The 23,623-nt window shown below is 42.6% G+C and overlaps 1 protein-coding gene across 3 annotated transcripts in view; it reads right to left on the bottom strand.

Annotated features, from left to right (window-relative positions):
- The window catches only part of Slc24a2 (solute carrier family 24 member 2), a 232,960-nt gene that overhangs the window by 80,568 nt on the left and 128,769 nt on the right, over positions 1 to 23,623 (bottom strand). For 2 of the 3 annotated variants that reach the window (XM_038334720.1, XM_038334721.1), the window contains exons 3-4: positions 10,878 to 10,903; positions 8,313 to 8,421 (exon numbers count right to left, since the gene is read on the bottom strand). In XM_038334720.1, coding sequence (XP_038190648.1) covers positions 8,313 to 8,421; positions 10,878 to 10,903 — 135 coding nt within the window. Of the gene's footprint in view, positions 1 to 8,312; positions 8,422 to 10,877; positions 10,917 to 23,623 lie in introns of all 3 variants that reach the window. The other variant, XM_038334719.1, reaches the window with a different exon arrangement.

Here is a 23,623-nt window from a genome sequence, read left to right as displayed (position 1 = left end):
GAACCAATAGAATTCTTATAAGCTGTTAATCTAGCTCCGATGGAGTACTACCCATTATACTATACCACTATATTATCATGGCCACAAGCACAATATTTCAAATTCTTTTTGTGTGTGTGTGTGTATGTGTTTTTTTTTTTTTTTTTTTTTTTTTTTTTTTTTTTTTTTTTTTTTTTTTTTGGTTTTTCGAGACAGGGTTTCTCTGTAGCTTTGGAGCCTGTCCCGGAACTAGCTCTTGTAGACCAGGCTGGTCTCGAACTCACAGAGATCCGCCTGCCTCTGCCTCCCGAGTGCTGGGATTAAAGGCGTGCTCCACCGCCACCCGGCCTGTGTATGTGTTTTTTTAATGTGTCTAAAACTTATCTTTCCACAAACTCAAAAAATTCCTGTAAGCTCCAGGGAGTTTACTTGGATCCACTTTGGAACGGCATCTTTCCAGGTCCAAACTGCACTGGATGGTTCCTCAGAGCCTGGACATCATCTCCCAGATGTGGCCAGCTCCCCAGTGTTCTCAGGTGCCCCCCCATATTCTGATACCCTCATGTCAGCTCGAAGTAGTCTCGAGAACTCAGCGCCCTCATCCCTGTCCCACCTGCTATCCCTTCAAACCCCTCACCTTTTTATAATAAATAACTTTATGCTGGCCTGCCCTCTGCCACCTGGCAGGATGTGCTTGTCAGTACTCAGGCAAATACTTAGCCCAGGGTCCTACGGCTGTATGTCACTACGTAATCTATGTACATGTGTTGCATGGGTGTGTAAGGCTCTGTACGCATGCACAAAGGCCCCCCTTTAAAGCAAGCTCTGCCCATTCCTTGCTTACTCTTCATCACTTCCCTTTCCTGGTCTACCATCACGACCTCCCATCCCTATCAATGAACTTCCACATGTGTAGTGAAGAGCTGTGGGCTGATAACTGAATCCACAGAAAGCCTGAGGAAGCTTGGGAAAGAACAGAGTAAAGCATGTTTTCTTGATAGCAGCAATTTCTCGAGTCTGAGCAAGCGCTCTCATCTAAGAGAGGCTTCCTCACTCAGCTTTAGCTGCAAAACCCTGCAGCTCTTTTAAGAGGTTCTGCTACGAAACACTTAAATGCTGTTGATGAAAATTAACTGCATGCTTTTCAGTTTTCAGCCGTAGCAGGAAAAAAGCTGCACCGTTTAAAAATGCCGGTTTTCTGGGCTGTCCTGCCAGGGCAAACTCTGACTCTTTCAAGCAGGCGATCCTGACTATGGAGCTTTTGATTGTTGTTTAACACTGTTGCAGCTTGCTTGCTGGCAGGGACCTTGAACCGCCACAGAGTTGTGGTGATAAACATGGCTACAGCTGGTACCTCTGCCATGAGGCTGGAAAACTAAGGAATGGACTGTACCCAGCTGCCAAAGCCACGGCTTTAGTACTACCGATATTGCTTGGTAAATTAAAGACTCATGTGGTCACAAAAAGAGAGATATACAGTAAAAGAAAGATTCAAAGTCGAAGAAAACGTCTAAATGGTTCACAGTGTGTTGAAAATATATGCAGGCTAAAGGTTAAAGTTTTTAAAAGTAAAAAAGAAAAAAAAGGAAGTAGTTGGGTGTGGTAGCACACACCTTTAATCCCAATGCCTGTGAGGCAGAGACAGACCTCTGTGAGTTCAAGGTGTGGTAGCACTGGGAGGCAGAAGCGGAAGGCTCTCTGAGTTCAAGGACAGCCTGGTCTACAGAGTTATTCCAGGACAAAGATATACAGAGAACCTGTCTCAAAAAATAAAAGTAAAAATAAATGAAATAGAGGTTAAAATAAAGTCTATAAGATGGAAAATACACAGAGAATCTTGATACTGTATGCTATTATGCTCTCTTTAAATTGTTTGAATGCTGAGGAAGAAGCAACAGCTGCTAAAAGATATTTGTTTATAAATGCTGCTGAACTAATCCAACATAGATATTTTGAAAATACCTTGACTTCAGAATTTGGATCTAAGGATATGATATTTTGGAAAGAGATTCTTCTTTTGTTTTTACAGAAAATGAAACCCTATGGATTGCTTCTATCCTAATATGGTATGATAGACCATGCCCTCCTGAAAGGTTGCTGTGAACACCTTCAGAAAATTACTTCACCCAACTGATGACTGAGATGAACCTGGCACACAGGTTACACCATGAAAGATCTGATTAACAGCACTCCCATTCAGCAGGAAGCAGTTTGGAGAGAAATAACTATGTCTATATTCCTAAATATTGTTTATAAATCTTCTTTTACATTTAAAGAGGGATATGATATAGATATGAATAATTTGCATTGATATGGATTTTGCTTTAATGATTTAAATTTAAGGTCAATTTTGTTATATGTATATGTATTTCTGATCTTGATTAAGGTATTGTGATTGTGTAGTTCATTTAAAAATGTAATGTATAATTAGGAAATATAGGTTGTTAATGGATAATCATCGATAATAGTCAAGCTTGTAGTCATGTTAGTTAGATTTTCTAGATATATATATATATATATATTTAAGTTAGATAGGCATTCTTCATATCTTCCAAAGACTACAGAATATGGCATTTTAAATGTTTTAATAACTTAGAGCTTTTCATGACAATGAGACACGTCTGCTCCTGGCAGTACCAATCTACTTCAAGAAGATGATGGGCATCGAAGGGGATCCTAATGGAGTTTGATAGCAATTTGCGCAAGAAACTGCTCTTGCCTGGACTGTTGCAGAAACTGGACACAAAAAACCCACAGAGAGAGGACTGCTGAACTTGCCTATAGGTGAGATGATCTTTCGGGGTTCCTGATTCAAGAAAGAGTCTGCGAGACATTCTGAAGGACACAGCAGATAGTGACTGAACTGCCTTCGAAATTTCCTGCTGCACAGAAATGTCTGCTGGATACTTATGGGCCTGTAGGCCGAAGATGGATGCCCCAACAGTATAAAAGAACTTTGGGTGACTGTCCAGGTAGCATGATGTCTCTGTGATTTCTAGAGTTTGGAAGTTGATTATTTCTTGTTTACTTAGGTAGTATTATATCTTTCTGGAGTCTTTGATGGAGTTGAAGAATGGATAGATATAGTTTTCCATTGTTATGATGAAAGATAAAATAGATATAAATATTGTAACTGTAATTCTTGCTTTATAACTGTTTTGTTATATGTAGTTTTACTATGTTAAAGTGAAAGCCTTTCTTTTTTGTTTAAACAGAAAAAGGGGAAATGATGTAGGTGTGTCTTCTATCTATCTGATTATTTCATTGGTTAATTAAGAAACTGCCTTGGCCAGCCCTTAGGTGGGTGGAGTAGACAGAACAGGAAGAAAGAAGTGAGGTAGATGGCTCAGTCAGATGCCACGCCTCTCCTAAGTTAGTCAGACTGCCATGACTCTCCTCAGTGAGCCAGTCGCCATGAAGCTAGCCACCAGGACAGACGTGCTGAATCTTACCTGGTAAGACACCACTTGGTGGTGTTACACAGATTATTCGATATGGGTTAGTCAAGATGTGAGTAAGAGGCTGAAAATAATGGGCCAGGCAGTGTTTGAATGAATACAGTGTCCGTGTAATTATTTCGGGGCATAAGCTAGCTGGTGGCCGGGAGCCAGGCGGCGGGAAGCCAGCCCACAGCTCTTCACTACACACATGGGTTTGTTGTATGTCGTGATTCATTCTTATTGCTGCTAAACTACATTACTCTTCTGCCCTTTTTTATTTTTTATTTTTGGTTTTTGATACTGGGTCTTACTTTGTAGCGCAGAGTGGCCTGGAACTAGCAGCAATGCTCCTGTTGGTCTATTTCAACCATCTTAAGAGCCTTAGGCAGAATCTGAGACTTTGTATTCATGAACAATGCATGCTCATAGTTTTGTGTTCCTGAAAAGACACAGGTCAGTTTTGTTTGGCAGACTATGCATTGTCCATTCTCAGAGTGTGGATTTCTTCTGGCATGCCAAACAACCATGAACAGGTGAACAAAAGAGCCTGTGTTTCAAGCTTTCTGGTATGCTGTCCTGAGAAGCAGAGCCACATTCCTTCCTTGTGCTCTGGGCCAGCTCTGGGATGCTGGACAGAGGGATGTAGGGAAAGTGAGGTCCTGGGACTTCCGAGGCTGGGCTTCCTAGACGGTCCGCTGGAACTCTTAGATATCAAGCGGGACATCTGGCTATGTGCACAGGATCAGAGATGTCCATGGAGAGTCAGAGATCTTCCTTTAAAAGATTACATGTCAGGAAGTCCCTCTTGGACCTTCCAGTTTGCTGGCTAGATAGTTATCACTAAATAATCTCCATCGACACCATATGGAACAGAAGACTTACCCAGCTGATTCCAAACCAAATCTTAAAGTCAAGCTCTGGGTCTTGGGTGCTTTGTGATCTATCAATGGGAGGTGGATGCACACACAGTTGTAATTGTGGCATTCAGGCCCAGAGGCCAAACCAGCTGCTGATCAAGGGCGTTAGCCAGGGTTCTGTCAACCCACCTGTGTGGCACAGATGAGACTCTGGGAAATATGTTCCTACAGGCCATCTGTCCTAAATGTTTTCAATGAAACTGAATACTTCCCTTTGGGAACACTGGCTGCACATCAGTGGTGCCAATGTGCCTTTCACCCGGTTAGTGCCAGGAGCACCAGTGAACTCTCTGCCTATGGAAGCTGTTGTAATTTTCACAGAATTAACTGGGAGACAGAACTGGCTTGTTCTATATTCTTCAGAGGTTGTAGATGGGCACAAGGACATATGGATTCAAGCGATGAAACCTATACTAAGAGAGGTATAGTTGAAGTATAATAGCTATAAGAAATAAGACTGTTTCTGGGAAAGCAGTGGGTTAAGTTTTTGGCTCGTCTTGAAATGGAAAGGGATTGTGAATTCTGTTGGCGGGGAGAGGCTAGCAGAGCAAACTGTTTTCTTGGCTTTGTGCTATGGAGCAATTTTAAAGCGTCAAAGTGCTTTCTGTATTTTTCAGTTACTCAAGTCCAGAACTGATTATCTTTCTGATTCACGCTCCAGGCAGGAACCCCTGTCTTTCAGGGAGAGGTTTCACCTTGAAAGCCGGAGCCCAGATTCGGAAGGTGCCTCTTGCTACAGCAGCAGGACAAACAGCTTAATTGCAGCTTAGCTCCACAAGGACCAGGTGTTTTGGAAAATCACTGATGGAGACAACCCAGATTCACTTTTCCTTATCTCACAGAAACAAAACACAACCTCCCCTCCACGCAGGAAAACAAAAACAAGTCCTTTTGGAAACTGAATCCTCCCAACTAAAGAGATACTTCAACTGCTCAGACCTGTGGATAAAGACACACACACACACGACACACACAGCACACCACACACATCACACACAGACACATACAACACACATAGCACACACATACACACACCACACACAACATATACACACCACGCACCACACACAACACATATATAACACACACAACAATACACAACACACAACACATATAACACACAATACATATACAATAACACACATAGACACACACACCACACACAGACACACACAACTCATAATGCACACACACATACACATACACATACCACATACACATAGCACACACACAAACATGCAATACATACAACATACACAGCACACAACATACAGACACACAAGACACAACACACATGACACACAAACACAACACATACACAACACACAGACACAGATAACACACAAACACAACACATACAGACAAACAACATACACACAACACATACACAACACACAGACACACAGACAACCCACACAAATTTACTTAAGATAGAATTTCTCTGAAAGGAGCTCCAAGAACCGGACAACAATAGTTTCTCTGAGGAAGAATTGGGGAACTGAGAAAACTGGTGGACGGTTGGTAGAGGAGGAGAGCTTGTTTTCACAACAACCCCTTTGAACTTCAAGGCTCCCCCTGCCCCCGACTAGACTACTACCTGCTTATCACAATAACCAATAACGTATGCGACCAGCTCGCCGGCAGTGTGCTGTGTTCTCTGTCTTCATGCCTCTAATCCTTTTGGCAGCTTTAGAGGGCAGACATCATTATCACTGTGATTTTACAGATGAAGGAACTGCGGTAGAGACAGGTAGATAAACTGTTCAAGGTCACATAGCTAGTAAATGCAGAAGTGGGGTCCAGAGCCACAGGGTTCGGGCTTGGAGCCTTTTCTCTTTACCATAAATACTGCCTTTTTAGAAATCCAAACTCCTCAGCAGCTGCCATGACAGGGCGGGGACAGAAACAACTGTTCTTTTCTCACTTGCGTCTCCAGGGAAATAGGGGGGTAGAGGAAATGGTTCCCGGATAATCCATGAACGATTCATTGACAACCTCAAGCCCGAATTGGCTTTCAGGGCCGCAAGGGGTGCTGTAAAGAAAGCAGGGTGGGAGCATGCGCAGGTGAGGACTGGAGGCCCTGACTTGTCATGGATGGTCAGAGGGCTGAGGAAAAGAAGGGAGGAGAGCAAGGGAAGGTGGGAGAAGGGTGGAGGGAAGGAAGAATGTTCTGGTGGCAGGATCAGGGAAGATGGCAAGATGGGTGAGAGTAGCTATCTGAATTGCAAACATTGGACTCCAAATGTTTGCAATGAGAGACACATCCTGGGGACTGTGGTGAGGGCCTCATAGTTTCCTAAGAACCCTAGTGAGCCACCAAAGGTTGTTAAGTAGGCGCTTACATAACCGGGTTGACTTTTCAAGATGACCTGGATTACTGCGTGGGAAACAGATGGAAGCTAAGCAAGAGGACCAGTTCTGGAGCTGCAGAGGGAGCAAGAAGATGGCCGGAAGGACATGATGGGAAAGGGTGAGCAGTAGGCACACCTGGGGTCTCTGTTGGTCACACAATCCTCTACGGGAAGGAGAATAGCGCAGTACGGTGGTGGCCATACACTCACAAGCGTGAACATGCTGTCAACTGTAAAGAGCCCAGGGAAGAAAGGTGCTAATGATAGATGAAGAAGCCAGATTCTGGAGAGAGACCCCAACTTGCCCAAAGTCACATGGCTGCGCAGTGACAGAAGGTAAGGGGTGACAGTGATTCCTTCACTCCTTTTGTTGGGGATGAAAGGAAACAAGGATGGTGGCTGAGAATTCCCTCATCAATTGGACCACTGGGTGAACAGAGGGATGGACTACTGGGTGAACAGAGGGATGGACCACTGGGTGAACAGAGGGATGGACCACTGGGTGAACAGAGGGATGGACCACTGGGTGAACAGAGGGATGTTATCTTGGCTGTTCCCACAGGGATCAGGTAGAATCTGGAGTGCCAAGCCAAACTTCTTGTGTGTGTGTGTGTGTGGGGGGGGCATCATGCCAGCTCTGCTCTGGGGGTAGAATGGGTGCTTTGTAACCGAAATGCTCTGTGCTCTGAAGTGGGATGTGACCTGGGATCCTCACTTATTATTCTGAGCAGAGGCTCATGTCCAATGGGACAGACAGGGCCTGAGGAACTGGTCTTCAGATCCCCGGTTGTCCTTTACACCATGTAAGTCTTGAGCACCTCTAGGTTGGAAAGACCTTGGCAGAGGTCGATTTTCCATAAGACATCTGATGCATGCAATGTGACTGACAGTCAGATCTCCTGTCTTTTCAGTGACCTGTGCCTACTTCTTCATCTACTTCTCCCACAATCCCCGAGTCTTCCTAGGGAAGGGTGATGAGATTTAGGAGCGGAAGGGTAGACCTGTCTGCTGAACCCCTTTTTGTGGCAGAGTTCTGATCATTTATTTGGTTACAGCAGCTATCTATCAACCTACTATAAGAATCATATTTTGGATGTGAGCCAGGCCTTTTGGGTCCTCAGTGACTGGTCCCAAGGAGTTATGCAGGGCCTTTTGAATGCCTAGATGCTACCCCCACCCACCTGCCAGGAAAACAGTACCATGTCACTGGTCTTCAGAGAACATCACTCTCTAAATTATTCATAGCCCTCCGCAGGAATAGAGTTCTTTTTCCTATTCTTTTTTAGATTTATCTTCACACACAACTTTGTTGAAAGTGATAAAGGGAAATGCCGGACAGGAGGGAGACCTTTCTGTCCCTCCCTCCAAACAAACTGTGTTTATGCCAGAGGCATCAACAGACAGAATCAGCACATGGAAGTCATATTCTACTCCCGGCATAAAACCACCCTGCCAGGAACCGAGCACTGGTGAATGAAGCCCGTGGCAGAGTCAAGGTTTCAATTCAAGATGCTAACTAACCAAGAAGGATTTGGCAGGTGTGTGCAACCTCAGCATACATATGCAAAGTATTCGACATCCTCCTCTCCCCCAATAGCAATCCCAAACCCAAGTCTGACGGTTACCTTCGGCGAGCGGGTCAAGTGTGTGTATCATGAGCTGGAAGATGCTATTCCTCATAAGACTGTTGTGGAGAGAGGCAGAGCTCCCACCTCGCTGGAGGCGCGGCTTAGCCTGAGCGGAGAAACCAAAGACACTGTTAGTTCTCAGTAATGAACACCAAGTGCATCATAGAGGGGCCTCACCCAGCCTGTGGCCACTCATCTCTGCTACATGGGCATACAAAGTTGAACCCAAGAACTCCAAAGCACCTTTCAAACGCCCCAAGGAAATGGTTTTTCTACTAAATGAATCCATTTTGCCCCCCACCTCCACCCCTTTTTAATCAAAGAGGTTGGTACAAGGCAGGCAGGGTGTGGCATGCTTCACACCGTTCATTCATTTCATTCTCAGAATGAGCCTCGTGGGCCCCGAGGTTGTTAGTATTAACTTGAAGTCTCTGAGGAGTAAAATGAGGTTCTGGGTCACACAGAGAGAAAGTGTTGGGTAGGGGCATGGATTCCAGGTTTGCTTTTCTTAAAGACTCTTCATAACCTAGCAGACAGTCTTTAAAATTTTTAGATTGTCTATTCTATCAGCAAGATCTTTGTTTGTTCCTGTGTCTACGTCACCAGATGAGCTACACCATATCGTCTTACACGACGTCTGGGGTCCTATCTCTAGCCTCTGACCCAGGAAGCTCTGAGGTCCCTGTTAAGTCAGAAACCGAAAGGGACTTTCCTATGTGTCTCCAGACAGAGCTTCCTGGCTTCCAAGAAGCCTCCTTGGCACCGGCTCCTTCTAGTTGTGACCTTATGCTGTGATAGCTGGAACTGAGATCTGAGGACCCTAGTGAGCTTCAGGAGATGGGGTTACCAACAAACTTTTACTTTTTTCTTCAAAAACAAACAGTCTTAAATCAAACCAAAGCTGCCCAAACCCTCTTTATTTGGACAGCTTCTCAATCCTGGCTAGAAATGGCGTTCTTCTCTGTGGTTGACTCTGGGGGTGAGCACAGGGGACAGAGACAGACTTGAGGAGGAGGGCTGCTATAAGCAGATTCATTTATTTGTTGATTTATTTGTTTTATTTTTCAAGACAGGGTTTCTCTGTATAGCCCTGACTGTCCTAGAACTCATGCTGTAGATGAGGCTGGCCTTTAACTTACAGATGTCTACCATCTACCTGCCTCATCTTCACGAGTGCTGGAAAGGCGTCCACTGCCACGCCTGATTTAGATTTTTTTTTTTTAAATTTAACTCTTGGCCCAAAAAACTTGACAAGAAAATTTTATATGGTCTGGAAAAATCAAAACCCCATTTTCATCAAGTCTTCAAACTTCTCCATCACAGATTTTCCACGAGACCCCACAATTAATCACATGTGGACAGGGTGATACCTTCTAGGACAACCCATCTTTAGAATATTGTAACACAAAAGAAATACAGTTCCAAGTTATTGACCTTATGTCTCTTACTCCAGAAAATACTTATTAAGGGACATGGTAAACCTAAAACCTATTGCAAGATTGAAGTATAGGTAAAATCTCAGTATGTAATACAGGGAGAAGTCAGCAGGGATTCTATTGTGATTCTATTAAAGCTGTATTCCTAACCCATCTGAGTTCGGGGGTGAATGAAGGAGAATAGTGGTGTCTTAGTGATGAACACCATTGAGCCCTTCAAAGGCAGCTGGAGTGTGAGCTGTACCTTGGCCTTGAGTCTAGTGTATCCTCTGGGTGCTCAGTGAATGTCACGTCTTTGCTCTGAGTGTTAATGGAAGGCAATACTACAGGGTCACCAACATTTTCATGGAGATCCCTTTCATCCTTAAAAGCCTGTAACATTTAGAAATGCCCTGTGGCATTTAGTTATAGGGGCTTCAGATCAGCACGGTTCAAAAATATTCTAGGGGCAAAGGTAACGGACTTAAACCCAGTGGAAATGGAATAACTGTTTGTTGAACACAAAAACTCACAAGGTCATTTCCTTGCCAGGCAGCACAATATGAAGTGTCATGTGTTAATTGCAGAGCAACTGAAAACGTGGTCGTTGTTAGTAATTTGTCATAATAACCACTGCTACTTAGGCGGTTATTCCGGGAAACCACAAGAACTCCGCTGTGTGTATCTCCGTTAGACCTGAATTATGCCCATGAACGACACTAAGCATTCTTTTAGGCAGTATTGCATATACTGAATATTTACATTTCATGCAACAATGCGAAGAGGGTGTGCATGCAGACCCACAAAGAAAACATTTCTCAAGCATTAGATCCCACACTGTCCCCACGTTTCAGCCAACATCCCTTGGAATGTAATTTAGACATTCTTACCCCTTTCATGCTTATAAAAGTTCAGGCTCAATGGAAGAAATAATTCAAGATTTTGAAACATAAAACCAGAGATAATTTATGAATGAATGCCAGAGTTCAATTGTTAGTAATTGTAGGACAGAAGTATACACCCCCCCCCAATGGATCAAACCACAAATATTCCAAGGGAGAGGAAGATTTGCAAGCATAGAGCCCCTTCCCACCCCTGCCAGGCACTCTTCACAGGCACAGGAACAAGCAGGGCTACTGCTTCCTACCGGTAAAGACGGCTCTTCCTTGTCCCCTGGTGTAGACGACTGCAGAAGAGGAAAGAGCAGAAACAGAAGACGAAGAAATAAATAGCAAATTCCACAGAGGTTTTACATTTAATAACAATTAATTAATTAAATTTACATTCAAACCAATACAGAGATGGTCATTTCTACTTCTGGTATGAGTTCAGTTAAAGTAGGAGCACACAGTTAATTTTTTTTTTTTTTTAGATATACGACCCATTCTCCAAAGTCAAATCTGAACCTCCACTTCTGATATCTAGTAATAAAGGGCCGTGAAATCAACTATGGCCCAGCCATGCAGTGAAATACCATGAAATTATTAAAATACATGAGATGAAGTCATACATACTGAAATGGAAATGCATCAAGGGCAAACTATTTTTAAAATCATATTTATTATGCTGCTCTAACAAAGGTGAGTAATATCTTAGTGTACGCAAAGGGAAAGAGTCTGCAAGAATTAGTGTCATGCATAGTTATTGTTGTGTGATGGGATTACAAGGAATTGCCACTTTTTATGTTTTGGAGGGAGTTTACATTCATTATCCCATATGTGGAATAATGAAATAATACCTGAAGAAGTTAGGTCACTGGCTTAATGACCAGGATTATCTCACACGGAACCCAGACAGGCCACCCTTTATCCTGTCCCCACCATTTCACAATGGAACCCAGACAACCCACCCCTTACCCCATCCCCACCACATTACAGGTCCTATTCCACAACAGAAATCTGTTCAGGTAGGAAATGTTGAACAGAAGGGCAGGTCATCCTTCTGGAAAGAACACTAGACAAAGGCACACTGGAATTACATTGGTGTGACCCAAATGGATAACCTCCTTTGTCTGGGCAACCTCTGGTCCTCCTTAGGGAGCCTGAGCAGACATGAGTCTGTAGTAATAATAATATATGTGAAGAAGGGGTGCAGTGCTGTTTGAAAAATCTTCACCAATGCACGCTCTCCAGTTTTAGATCCTACCACACACATCATATAAAGAATTATATGCAGGGGCTGGAGAGATGGCTTAGTGGTTAAGATCACTGGCTGTTCTTTCAGAGATCCTGTGTTCAATTCCCAGCAACCACATGGTGGCTCACAACCATCTGTAATGAGATCTGGTGCCCTCTTCTGGCCTGCAGGCAGACATGCAGACAGAAAACTGTATACATAATAAATAAATAAATCTTAAAAAAACAATGATTTTCTTCCATATTTTATATGCAATGTGTTCCCTTGTGGGAAAGATGGAGAGGATCCTTTGAAATGGAGATGGCTGTCTATGTGCCACTTATGATTGGCATGCTCAAAATCTTGGAAAGAAAACTGAATCCATAATTTCTTCTCTTGTGTAATATAATGAGATAATTGTTGATCTTTAAAAATATATTTATTTTATATGTATGGGTATTTTTTATGCATGTATGTTTGTGTATCATGTACATGCCTGGCTCCCTCATACATAGGTATGGGGTCTCCTGAGACTGGAGTTATAGACAACTGTGAGTCACAATGTGGGGGCTGGGGACTGAATTGGGGTCCTCTGGAAGAACAACCAGTGCTCTTAACAGCTGAGTCATCTTTCCAGTAGTATGAATGATATAATTTTAAGACTAATAAATTTATTACTTAATAAAGTTGATGTTAAATATTTCACAGACATTCAATCAAATATTTTAATGATCTTAATTTTGTTGAAATCCCTTTTTGGACCTTGAAATCAATGCAATGTATGTTCCCTTCTGTTTCTAAACATTGTTACAGATCCATGTAGAACCTGTGTGTGTCAGACACAGACAGATAGACATACAGATAAGTTCTGGGGTGGTGATAATTTCCAAGAACAGCCCATGGGTATCAGTAAATTTGCCATAACCTTTTCTTTGGGAGTTATCTCTCAGTGACTTCTTGAAAAATACCACAAGACACTACCTCCGATGCCCTGGTTGCCAAGAACAGCCTTGGAAATGGAAGTGGACTGGAAGTTGTCCTTTGATTTCTCTCTCTGCTCTGAGAGGCACTCTGTGAGCCCATTGTGCAAAGGCAGGTTCTTTGTTCTTCCACATCAGACAGCTCAACAAACAGCTCCACATTCTACAGAGTAGCCCTCTGGGGAAATTTCCCAGTGCAGCTAGCTTAGCCTTTGGACATACATTGGGACTAGCTGCCAGAACACGCCTTTACAGTTAGCCAATTTATACCTGGTGGCTAAATGGGAATCAAAGAACTGTGAGGCAGACTGATATGCCAGGACAAAAAGAACGGAATGAAACCAAGGAAGAATAAAGGGCGTGCTTCAGAAGAGCAAAAATGCTCAGCTGAGAGTTTGAATTTTTAAAAGCATGTGTAACGTAATTATTTGAGGAAGAAAAAAAAACCAAGGCCACATTTTGGTCTGAATGAAAGAAAAAATTTTTTACCACACTGAATTTTTCTCTTACAAGCTAGAAGGAGCATAACGTAGGCAGGCTGAAGGAGCACGCTTAGCACACAGATTCTGCAAGGAACACGGTGCAGAGAGACATCTGGAGCCTTTACAAGGTGTCCCGCTGTTTCATGTCATGGAAGTTGGTATCATTAGTTTTCTCTCAAGTATGATTTGCAGACATGAATATGCATCATGTTACAGCATGTAGCTGTAGGTGGCACAGACATGGCAGGTGAGACCACTTTTCTGTCGCTGTCGTGAAGGTGGCAGGTGATAAAGGCTGCTTCCCACCCCATGTGATTCCTAGTGCTCACGGTCCTGACAGTGTGCTACTGAGTTTTGAATTCACCGGTGAAGGGGCTTTCATGAATGGAAGGTAAACAAATCTCAAAGAAACTGTACGGTTGTATGACGTGTGTATGGCCAATCGGTTGGTTTATTTATCAAACATCTGAGAAGTTTAAATGTATTATACGTTGAATAAGACTAATAAGATTTCCATCTTGGTGTCTTATAGTACACTTTAAAAAAAATCTAAATTTTAACAAAGTCCATTATTTCTGGACACTATATCAATACTATCAATTTTGACTGCACTAACTTGAAATCCCCATCCTCACAGTCAGTTCAAAGGCTGACACACAGAAGAGTTCTGTCTAGCCAGTTGGCAGCACACAAAGAAATTTCTAGCTTATTTAAGAGACTTCCTAAGGGACATCCTGAAGGGCCTTAGGTTGTGGCTTTGGTGACTGAAGCAGTGGTGTGGGGGTCCCCTCTGTGTGCTGTGATTACCATTAGTGAATAAGGAAACTACTTTGGACCTATAGCAAGGCAGAGCTTAGGCAGGCAGGGAAAGCTAGGCTGCATGCTGGGAAAAAGAAGAGTGGAGTCAGAGAGAAGCTATGGAGCCACTGGAGACAGATGCTGGGAAGTTTGCCCGTAAGCCATTGCCGTATGGGGATACACAGATTAATAGAAATGGGTTAAATTAATATGTAAGAGTCAGCCAATAAGAAGCTAGAGCTAATGAGCCAAGCAGTGATTTAATTAATACAGTTTCTGTGTGATTATTTCGGGTCTAAGTTAGCCTGGGTGGCCAGGAACCAACAAGCAGACCTCCTCCAACAAAGCAGGCCTCTTTTTCCAGGCCAGGGTGTTGGAAAGTATTCTGCAATTCAATTTTTTTATTCAATGTGAATGGGCCCCTCCATAATTACTCCACATCAACTACGTGGTGACTTGAGTTGAACTTGAGCAACTGCTATCATGCAATATCTGATGTCTTTCTTAGAGAAAATGCTACACGGAAATTTTGCTAGCTACTTATAATGGTTTTTAAAGTGCTCTGCCCCCAGATGATAAAACCTATAACCCATTTGGAAGAATTTTAGAAATCTCCAAGTCTTTAATTTTTTCCCCCCATTTGGCCATGGGAAGTTGCTGGTTGCTGGCTGGGAGATGGTTTCACTGCATGACTAGCGCAGTGTTGATGTAACTCTGTGCACAGCTTTTCTGTTCCTCCGTCCTTTTCCTGGCATGTGAAAATGAGGCAAAGGTGGCATAGTCCAGCTGTGTTGGGCCACACAGTGTGAGCCGTGCCTGTGGTTCACTCTGAGCTGCAATTACTTGCAAAGTATACAACCAAGTGTGTCACCATGAAGACTTCCTATGCCAACAGAGAAGTCTGGGAAATGAGAGGTGGTTTCCTGAGCCAGCGACCGGGCATAGGACAGAGGGGAGATAGGAGCATTCAGAATGCTGCAGCAAGAGCCATTAACTTCTATTTCAAACCATGTACTGAGTCCCAGGAGGCATACCAAAGACTAGGCAGCAGTGTAGATAAAGGGCATGTAGGCAAACATAAAGGTATTTTTTGTCATAAATGTGACCGAAGCCAGACATTCGACTAATTAAAATGTGAATCTAATATTTAGTTGGCATTAACTTTAACAACCCAGGATTGAGACAGTTGAGTGAGAGGTGACTTGATTGACATTCCTTAAAAATGGTGTATCCCTTTTCTGTCAATGTTCTTTTCTGTAAGAAAAACACATTCTAATTTTCTTTCCCAGATAAATCTGGATAAGCCTCAAAGCCTACTGGGAAGATGAGGTAACAGGCACAAAATCTCGAAGTTAATAGGAAGGAAAGAAGCCCTACCACTTCTTAGATGGAAATCCATCTCCTGGCTCCTCCTTCTACCCGGTACCAGCACAGTCCTCAAGACACCAACAGAGGGGAAGTTAAGTAACTACTTAGCGAAAGAAAGAAGAGAAAAAAACTCAGATGACTTTGGACTGTGTGCTCATGCCACACTCTTTGTCAATCATTCAGGAAAGTAAGAATTAAAAGAAAATCCTGGCTGGATCTGGTAGCCCTGGATGATGCAATATCCCTACCACAGTTCTGCTTTACAGAGTCATCAGAGGGAGAAAGACTAGAAATGACCCAAGAAAGAAATGTTCTCAAGATGGGAGGTGGCACACGCCTTTAATCCCAGCACTTGGGAGGCAGAGGCAGGTGGATCTCTGTGAGTTCGAGGCCAGCCTGGTCTATAAGAGCTAGTTCCAGGACAGCTTGGACTGTTAAACAGAGAAACTCTGTCTCAAAAAAAAAAAAAAAAAAGAAAAATGTTCTCATAGAAGCCCACGTTCCAGAAGCTGGTTGACCTTTTGTTTGAATAGGGTCATCTCCATCATCATGAATATTTGGGGCAATGGAAAGAGATCTGAAAATAGATAAACCTTGAATGGATAGAGTAGACAATAAATTGCCTAGAGAGAGTTAGAGAACATCATTTAAGTTTATAAGTTTATTTTATTTTTATTTATAGGGTATATAATATTCTGCCCGAATGACAGAAGTGGGCACCAGATCTCATTAGAGATGGTTGTGAGCCACCATGTGGTTGCTGGGAATTGAATTCTGGAAGAGCAGCCAGCGCTCTTAACCTCTGAGCCATCTCTCCAGCCCCATTGTTTAATTTTTAGATCATTATACAAGAGAAGAAATCAAGCCAGCTGAGAAGTGGTAGCCCGTGGAATTCAGCACCAGTGTTGATGTTTGGGTTTTCTGAACTGCCTCTTCTCAGCTATATGACATTGAGAAAGTGATCTCATTGCTCTGCTTTAGCAACTTGATCCGTGAAATGGGGATAAGACTGTCTGCCATACATTGCTGTTCTGAAAGTTAGGTGTCATACACATCTGAAGAGCTTCAACAAGATAAGGAATGACAGGGTAAAGTAGTTCTAGGCTGAAAGGTAGACTTGGAAGTAGCGTGACTTCAATGGGAAGCAGGCAAGTTCACTGATGAGGGTGGAGGGAAGTGACTTAATCTAGGCAGGGCCATTTAGGTATGTCCTAGCTTGGCATCTGTGGAAGGAGGCGGCACAACAGATTCTATGTCCTTGACTTGGCTCTTGACCTGGTCCCTGTAGCCTTCTAAGAGACAGCATGGACGAGGTGAGGTTAGCAGCTCATATCGTCTATGCCCAAGGCTCTCAGGAGGAAGAAGACTGAGAGAAGGGCGAATGCAGATCTAAATGCACAGAATCTTGAAACCTGAGTGTTCTATGATGCTGTCTCCTGGAGGATGCTGCTTACACAGGTGGAAGAGGTAGTATGGGACCAGAAAGCTGCTGGAGTGCTTTCCTTCTCTGGCTAGATTCTGGATGAGAGGTTCCTACATGCAAGAAGGCAACTTGTATACAGACGATTTATGAGTGTGTCTGGTGCAGGCAAGCACGGGAGTGCCGACTGTCTCTTAAAGGGCATGATTTGACTAAAGGGAGAAGTCCCTTCACAACTTGAAAAGAAGTTTACCACGCGAGAGGGCAGATTGCTAGACCAGAAGGTTATGCTAGAGGCATGGCTTGGACTCTGCTGAGATTGTTAGGAAATGTAATTTGTGAATGATCAGTATGTAAGGCATAGTAGAGTAACATCAGGATACAGACAGGCCTGGACTATTATTGACAAACTTATATAATTATGCATGATCAATGTGGCTAACTATTGATCATATACTGTTATCATAAGCATTCTGAACAATTATCAACATTGACTTTTGAACCTCCACAGCTGTCACCTATCCTTTCTTCCTGTCATCCATGTGTCTATTATATCTATCTATCTATCTATCTATCTATCTATCTATCTATCTATCTATCTATCTATCCATCCATCCATCATCTTTCTATCTTATAGTATATCATTATCTATCACCTATCTGTTACTATAAACCTTTAAGCAAACACAAACTGACTTCTTTGCTCTTGAATAATAATAATTGTTGTTGTGTATGTGTGTACCTGTCACAGCTCAAGTGTGGAGGTATGAAGACAACCTGTGAGAGTCTGTTTTTTAACTCCATCACTGGGAACTGAACTCAAGCCATCAAGCTTGATGTAACTATCTTTACCATCTGTCTGACTCTATTTCCTGAAAGATAAAAGTAAAGAGAAGTCATCCTAATATTTTCTTCTTGCTTACCAAGTAGTCATCTTGTACACTCTATCGGCACCACAGATCCAAGCTTTAAATAGGACTTCTTAGTACCTCTTGCAGAACTGGCAAGCTATATTGGGTGCATCTGTACCCAGCTCCTCCACAGAGCCTCCCAAATACTGGAAGTTGTAAGATCGTTTTGGACAGAATTCACCTCTGTGCTTTCCATGATCCTTGCCTGCGGTGACTTAAAATGCAACCAGGTGGCATGCCCGCGTGAACCACTCAGGTGGGACGGGACAAGTGTCAGCAAGTGAAGTTCCCTGTGACACTGGTTAAATTAATAGTCACGGTGATTATTTAGGTCCACTTCTTCAACGACTACTTAATCTTTCTTATTAAGCAGGTACACGGAAGACAGTAATCTGTGCTTTGCAAAGGGAGAGTGAGAGGCAGGAAGGGCCTCAGGCTGTTTCTGTACTCGAGATTTGTCACACCAGTGTCAAGTCATTTAATTTAGGAATTAACAGTCCATCTACCACTGCTCTTCCTTGCCTCCCCCTGAAAAATTCAGAGGCTGCTAATTGACTTCATTGTATTGTTCTCGTGATTCTCAGAATTGCTAGTGAACAATTGTGATATGCCCACAGAACACCATCTGTTAGTGTTGGTATAAGATAGCACATTGCCCTTGACTGGTTAGGAACTCAGAACACATTCATAAATGGTCTCATTGCTTTATTTGTTTATCCTTTTGCATGGCTGGTGGTTAAACTCAAGGGCCCACACATGCTCGACAAGTACTCTACCACTGAGCTGAACTCCTGCCTTCCTTCTTTTTAGGAAAGTGTGCCTACGACGATGTGGTGTATGTGTGTGTGTGCATGCATGTGCGCAATGCACGTGATGTGTTCGTGCACAGATGTCTACAGGTGCATGCACATGATTGTATGACTGGACATTCACAAAAGGCACTTTCTCCTATTGCTTCCCATCTCAGCTGCTGAGTCAGGATCTCTCACTGAGGGTGGAGATCATTAAGTAGATGACAGATTAGCTGGCCAGTGAGCCTCAGGGCTCCTTTTGTATCCACCTCCTCAATGCTGGGAGGCAAGCTATCATATTTATTTTTTTATATGGATGATGGGGATCTGAACTCAAACACAGGTCTTCATGCATGTGCAGCAAGCACTCTACTGATGGAACTATTTCTCCAGCCCTGATTGCTTTTTAAGATCCAGTAAATACTAGGGCTGGACAAACTAAAGACTATGCAAATCAAGCATCATTTAGCAAAAATGGGAATTATTTATGGAAAGCATAATACATGCCAAATATATATAGAATACCTCATCAAATCTTTAAATTAGTAAGTGTCATAAGCACTTCTGTCTCCTTTAGTACACACAGATCCTGAGACTGATAGAGGCTGGGTGACTTATCCAAGGTCCTATAGCCAGTAAATGGCGGAGCTGGGATCTGAGCTTAGCTAGCTGGTCTCTGGAGCGTACAAGAGTATTGGAAAATAAGCAAGTGGAATTTTCCTTCTAGTAACCTGTGGGAAGACAGTGGCAAGCAACACAACTCCAAATGCAGTGAAAATATTAAGAACTGTTTATGAACTTGGACTTCTAATGGAAATCAGATGATGCCAAGCAATTGTTGAGAATTTAGGATGACGGATTTTATTTGTATTGATTCGGTACAGATTTGTTTTGCTGGGAATTGTGAGCTAGTACTTGAGAGTAGACAAAGTATAGGAATTAATTTTCTTGTCATTTGTCTCTTTCAGAATTATAATATAGACTCACCCACAACTGTCAGAGTGTTTTGAAAATATAATTTCTGTCTCTTGAGGGTCAGGGAGGCACTTTTTATGACCTTCACAATGTAACAAGTGCAAATGCGTTTCCTCATACATCAAGATGGCTTGTATTAGAACTCAGTAACTCAGCAATAGATAGGAGGAGAGCTGTTTGCTGGCCTTGCTCACTCACCGTGTGGCCAGGAGTAGGTCCTGCTCTGCATGCTGTTTATTTAGAAGCACATGGGCGTCTAATTTTCAATCAGTTTCTGGCTCTTTCTCCATCTCAGAATAAGTTCAGAAAGCAAGGAATCAGCCTTAATGCTTGAAGCATCAATGGAGACTCTGAATAGGAAGATGTAAATGAAGACATCTATCCATTTATTTAACACCACCGATCTAATAGTATTTATTGCACCCTTACTATTATGCCAGAGTGTCTCCTAGGTCTTAGGAATTTAGGTGCGACCAAAACCTACAAGGCTCTCTGTCCTTGTGCACCTCTCACTGTAGTATATGTTATTTCAAAATGATGAAGAATGGGCAGGTGGAAGTTGCATCATTTCAAATTAAATGCGCTATTTACAGCAATACCAAGCAGGTTACCTAGGATCTAACCATCATGCCTGAAACCGTCCACTGTGACTGATCTTTAATCCTGGACCTAATATGTTCTCTCATTGGGAGAGATGCTGGTAAAGACAATTAAAATATAAAGAGCATGAATGTGTCTACAGAGTTGTAAACTCGATGTCCAGCAAAATCCAAGGATTACGAGGAACCAAATGCCTAAAGTATGAATAAAAGTGAACTGCTAAAATTTCAAGTGGGACTCAGGTTTTCATATCACAAAGATCCTTGCTAATTTTTTTAGATGCCTTTATAGATTGACGTGTGAGGACAAGAGTCTACAGGGGAAGCAACGCAACACGGTCATTGTGCACCTTATAAAGCTTTTCATATGGTCTCTGTGAGGTAAAAGTCGCTTAGTAACACAAAGTGTTTATCCTTTACACATTCCACTTCCCATCCTGGAAATGCTGCTTCTACTTTCCCACCCAATTCCTGCAGCACCTGACAGTTTCCACAAGTGCAGGAAAACAGACACCCTGGCTTTAGTGGAGGAGCTCCCAGGAATCCAGTAAACACAATGCAGCACAATTTGAATACTAAATGAGCATTAACATAAATCCATTTTGGAGAGAACAATGAAATACCAAGTATAAAGTCTTTTCTGTTGAAAATGTACTGACACTGGGGATTAGTGGCATCTTTTAATCTGCTCTTCTGTTCTTGGTTGGGGCCAGGAGGCAGCTAAAGCCACTCACACCATTGCAGTGAGTGAAAGTGGACACAACCATGTGGCTACTTCTCCACGCCCTTCCCCAGGGCCTCTCATCTCCTCTCTAGTCTGCCCTCTGTATTGCTTATCTCGCCTGTTTCCCACCATGGATCATCCTTTTGACAGCATGCACCATTTTTATTTCACTTTAATTCCCGGTATATACAGTAGTGATCTAGGGGCTCAGTAAATGCACACTTAGTAAAAGGTAAATCACTGAGCCATAAGCTTATCTATAATGATGCTGGTGGAAAATGGCTTTTGGTTAGCCCAGTGTTGATCTGTGTCACTCTCCTCGTGCTTTTGATACTTCTGATGACCCAGCGCCTCTCGAGTCTCTTCCCTCATCACAGGGGTGTGCACTGTGGTCTGGCCCATCCTCTCAGTCTTTGGAAAGACACCAACTTAAACCTGCTTTCTTTGAACTTTGATTAGGATGAGCATTTCCCGACACGGTGAGGATTGACTGGATTTGGACTCAGGAGATACACCCCTGGCCAAGTCTGGGGGAGGGTGTGTTCAAAGGGGTGTAACGGAGGATGGAAGGTCTACTCTGGATGTGGTGGCACCATCCCATGGCTGGGGCCTGGACTGGATAAGAGGGAAAGAGAAAGACACCAAGGGCCAGCTCTCACCTTGTTCTGCTTCTTGACTGTGGATGCAATGGGACCAGCAGTTTCATGCTTCTGCTTCCAGGTTTTTCCCTCAACTGGCTGTGGCTCCAAACAGGGAGCCCCAATAAATGAGTTATTCCTACCTTAAACTGCTTTTTTCTTTTCTTTTCTTTTCTTTTCTTTTCTTTTCTTTTCTTTCCTTTTCCTTCCTTCCTTCCTTCCTTCCTTCCTTCCTTCCTTCCTTCCTTCCTTCCTTCTTTCTTTCTTTCTTCCTTTCTTTCTCTTAGGCATTTCGTCACAGTAATAAACTAGTCAAAAATGATTCTCAATAGGCTAAGGGTGCCATGTTATATGCTTTATTGAAATTGTAGGCTTTTCTAAGCAAGACTGTCTTACATCTTACACGTCTTTACTATACTCCATATTTGTCTGCCATTGTGCTAACACCACATGTAGACTCAACAAACTGCTCTTTTTGTTGCTGGTCACAAGGGCTGGCCCAGCACTCTGCAAGAAAGGATGACGCTTAAGTAGGTAGAAAAACTACGAGGAAGAAAGTGTGAGGCATTTGGATCCAGTATTCGACTTTCAGGTTACAGCCAGCAGACATTATTTGACTAGTATACAATGGCATTTTTGAACTATTCTCTGGCTTGATCCCTGGGAGCCTGTGCATATTTCAAACAAATTTTTGCATAAACACAAATTATCTGGGATTTATGCTAAGCTTATCATTTCTGGGTCAAATGATAACACCACTTTTAGCTTGATTGTTATACTATTTTCTGTAGTAGCTCCCTGTGCCATTTCACACTCACACGAGCAATGTGATTGATCAGGGTTTCCTTCCTTCTGGCTGACACTGTGGATTATTGCTATTTTAGACACTCACACTGGTGCAGTGATAGCTGTTTGTGGTGGCACCCTCACTGTGGCTTTCTTGGATGGTTTAGATGGTGACCATCCCCCCATATACTTATTTGTCTGCTGTGGATTTCTGTCAAAGAACTGTGTGTGCAAATCCTTTGCCTACTTTCTAACTGGATTGGTTTTTTAAAATATATTTTGCAAATTCTAAGTATACTCTATGTACACTTTTTGTGAGATATCTTGTTTGATAATAATAATAATAATAAAAAATAATTTACCCTATGAGACTCTAAATAAAGTTTTTCTTGTGGCAAAAATCTCAATTTTGGCGATATTCATTTCTCCTTTTTTGTCATATTATGTGATTTTTTGGATGGTCTATTTTTTTGGTGAAAGATGCCCAATTGCTATTATGCATGCTAAATTTTGTATGTGTGGAAGTGCAGGCATATCTGTATCTTGGTGTGTGTGTGTGGAGGTCAGACTACAGCTCTTGGGAGCTGGTTCTCTCTTGTCACCTTGTGGGGTCTAGGGATCAAACTCAGGTCACTCGGCCTCCATCTTCAGGTTATTATGCATTTTAGAGAGGAAGGGTGAGTACGGTTAACAAACCTACTTTCAGATTATACAGGTTGTATGGGGGGGGGCTGGAATCAACAAGCAGAAAGTCTAAATAGAAACCATATGCTTCTCTCCCCCCATGCTCCTGCCCTGTTTGATCTGAATGGGGAGGATGGAATCCAAGGCCTCCTGCATGCTGGGGAGGCACAGTAGCAGGGACTCTTAATGCTTAGACTTCCCAGGTCCCTTACTCCCTTTGCATTCCCCAAGAAGACACAAAACACACTCCTCATTACCCTCCTGACAGGACAGTAGAAAGAATGTATTTAGAAAACATAACCCCCCGCTCTTCATAGGAATATTTAAGGAATATTTTAATTTATTTTAAATATTTAAAATATTTTATTTAAGGAGCGTTGGTAGTCATTAGCTTTGATTTGAAGAAAAAGTTTAGAGTATTTAAAAAAAACTTTAATTATTATCAATGTCACAAATTTTCTAATCTTAAGAGAGTCAACTAATTAATGAACTACGAAAGGAAAACCAGGGGTGGAATTGAGGTTTGATACCAGGATAGCGTTTCATATTTGCTGAAAATGTTGGGAGTTTAGTCTTAAAATAAAATAAAAGAGATCTGGTTTCAAGCAGTGGCTGCGGTCTCC

Source organism: Arvicola amphibius, chromosome 6 (assembly GCF_903992535.2).
Source record: "Arvicola amphibius chromosome 6, mArvAmp1.2, whole genome shotgun sequence".
NCBI classification, from domain to species: Eukaryota; Metazoa; Chordata; class Mammalia; order Rodentia; family Cricetidae; genus Arvicola; species Arvicola amphibius.
Note: the sequence above shows the minus strand (reverse complement) of the source record. Positions and strands in the feature narration are given on the sequence as shown.